At 37.2% G+C, this 2,566-nt stretch overlaps 1 protein-coding gene across 1 annotated transcript in view; it reads right to left on the bottom strand.

The window, feature by feature from the left end:
- Nucleotides 1-2,566, bottom strand: part of LOC103199388 (GLIPR1 like 2) — a 31,851-nt gene that overhangs the window by 5,079 nt on the left and 24,206 nt on the right. Inside the window, 1 exon segment of the mRNA XM_007943660.2 lies at nt 2,417-2,520. Within this exon segment, the coding sequence (XP_007941851.1) occupies nt 2,417-2,520 (104 nt within the window).

A 2,566-nucleotide genomic window follows, 5' to 3' on the forward strand; every position in this document is an offset into this window, starting at 1 on the left:
CTGAACTACAGTATAATTCCATGACTGCAGTTAGATTTATTGTGCCAAAATAGGAGAGAACAACACATAAGTATTTATAACCAGCAAAGTTTATTGAAATTTCATAGCTGCTCTGGCAGTCCCTGAAGAAACAGATGAAATAGCTATCTTGGCATGTGATTTTTTTTAAGAAGCAGCCCCAGTGGTGTACTGACACACTACGGCCCTGGTTTCGGGCTCACCTCTGGATGATCTATATGTTTACCAAGAAGACTTAGGGAATCTATTCCAATAAACTGGGGGAAAAAATATTAAGTAGTAGAGGAGAAAGCCTAGTTAGAGACCCACCTATATTTCATTCAGACACATTTAATATGCTTGTCTATTCCAAAACCTCCATGACTACCTACTGGCTCTACTGAAGTATGAACCTTCACAAAAGTATGAACCTTGTTATTTTTTGCCTCAAATTATCTCTGTTAATTCGAGGCAGAAAATAACAGGGTTCATACTTGTTTACACTTAAGGCTGCCACATTTTTCTCCCATGGAGTGACTGGTGGATTTGAACCACTGACCTTTGGGTTAGCAGCTGAGTGTTTAACCACTGTGTCATCAGGGCTCCTTTATATTACTTTCTGTAAAACCCAGTTGGTCAGGTGTCTTCCCTTTACTTCCACATCGTGCATCTAAGGGAGTGGGGACCATAATTAAAAGCTAGTAAGTCTCCTTTCAAGCCAATACTAGCTACCTGGACCATCCTCTACCCCTCCTCAAGACATTTCCAAAATAAATAACTTACCTTGATATCTAAAACCAATACTTTTGGAAAGCAATGATTAGATTTTAGGATGCAGGCTGGTTGTGAATTAAGCTTTAAAGAATTAGTGTGGCTCGAAAGAAAGCAGAGGAAGGGGCTGAATAAGGCATCACTCAGAAAAGTCATATTTGCAGAAAACAGTCCATTAATGAAACTAAAACTGGTGATTTTATTGCAGATGAGATCTAGGCTAAGAGAACTAATTCAAATCCATAATAATCCTGTAACATAAGAAAAAACAACAACAACAGCAACCATAGATTTATCCACCACTTGTCTGTCAGTATGGATTACACCTCAACATAAAGAAAATGAAAATTCTCACCACTGGACCAGTAAGCAACATCACGATAAATGGAGAAAAGATTGAAGTTGTCAGTCAGGTATTTCACTGTATTCACACCGTAGGAAACCGTATGGAGCATTTCTACTCTGGCATATGGAGCAGTTATGACTGGGAATCAAACCCGTAACACAAAACAACGACATTATACTTGTGGATATAATCCCCATTTAGGAATAGGGCTTTCTTTGTTATGTTAATGAGGTCACATCAGTGTTGGATGTGTACTAAACCTCATCAATTGTAAGTTACAAAGAGAGATGAGTAGACAAGCAAGCACAAGCTGGGGAAGACAGATGCCATGTGAAGATAAGCAATGGTCCAAGGAATGCCCAGGCTACTAACAAGGAAGAAACTGACAGGGTCCAGACCCTGAGTTGGACTTTGAACTTCTAAACTGTGAGAAAATAAATTTCTGTTTTGTAAAGCCACCTGCTTGCAGCCATTTCTCAAACAGCAGCACTAAGAAACGAGACAATATTGCAAAACTGTAGTCCTGAAACAATGCTTATAGATTTCAACATATCAATTCTTATTTTCTGAGGAGCCCTGGTGTCACACAGATTAAGTGTTTGACTGCTAACCTAAAGATTGATAGCTTGAACTCATACAAATGCTCTGTGGGGAGAAAGACCTGGTGATTTGCTTCCATAAAAATGACAGCCAAGAAAACCCTACAAGCAGTTCCAGTTGTCACACGGGGTGCCTGAGTCAGAACCAACTCGAGGCCTTCAACAACAACAATCTATTTTCAATTGACCTTTATTATAAATATGGGAATAAACTAACTTGGAAAATGGCCTAAAACCTATTTTAAATAAACTAGATATTATGAAGATTCCTCTAGAAGGTAATACTTGGGATATTCTAGAAGTAAAATCAGTATGTCCAAGTTATGATTTATTACATTATGGAATTCAAAATTTTTCTACATACATTCTTTATTTAATACTTGATTAATACTATAGGAGCTCTGGTGGCATAGTGCCTAAAGCATTTGACTGCTAACCAGAAGGCTGGTGGTTCAAACCCACTAGCCCCTCCTTGGAAGAAAGACTGAGCAATCTTCTTCCATAGAGATACTGCCTTGGAAACCCAAGGCAGGGCCTGCTATGAGCCAAATAGACTTGATGGCAGTTGAGTTTTTATTTTTTTTTAAATTAATATTTAATTTTTTTCATAGTTCACAAAGAAACTTAGAAGAATATATTAAGTCAGAAAAACTTAACCTTGAAAAATTTCCAATTTGTTTTATATTAATTTAAAATAACTTACCCTGGTGCATAGTTGCATATAAAAACTGCTGCATGTTTAATATACCCAATTCTTGAACAAGGAGTAACAGCACAACCAACTTTATAAGAATTGTCCCAAACAACCTAAAACAAAATTTTCAAAGAAAACATAAAATATATGCTGAGCGAA

Source organism: Orycteropus afer, unplaced genomic scaffold, assembly GCF_000298275.1.
Source record: "Orycteropus afer afer isolate SDZICR_OR568_19922 unplaced genomic scaffold, OryAfe1.0 scaffold00111, whole genome shotgun sequence".
NCBI classification, from domain to species: Eukaryota; Metazoa; Chordata; class Mammalia; order Tubulidentata; family Orycteropodidae; genus Orycteropus; species Orycteropus afer.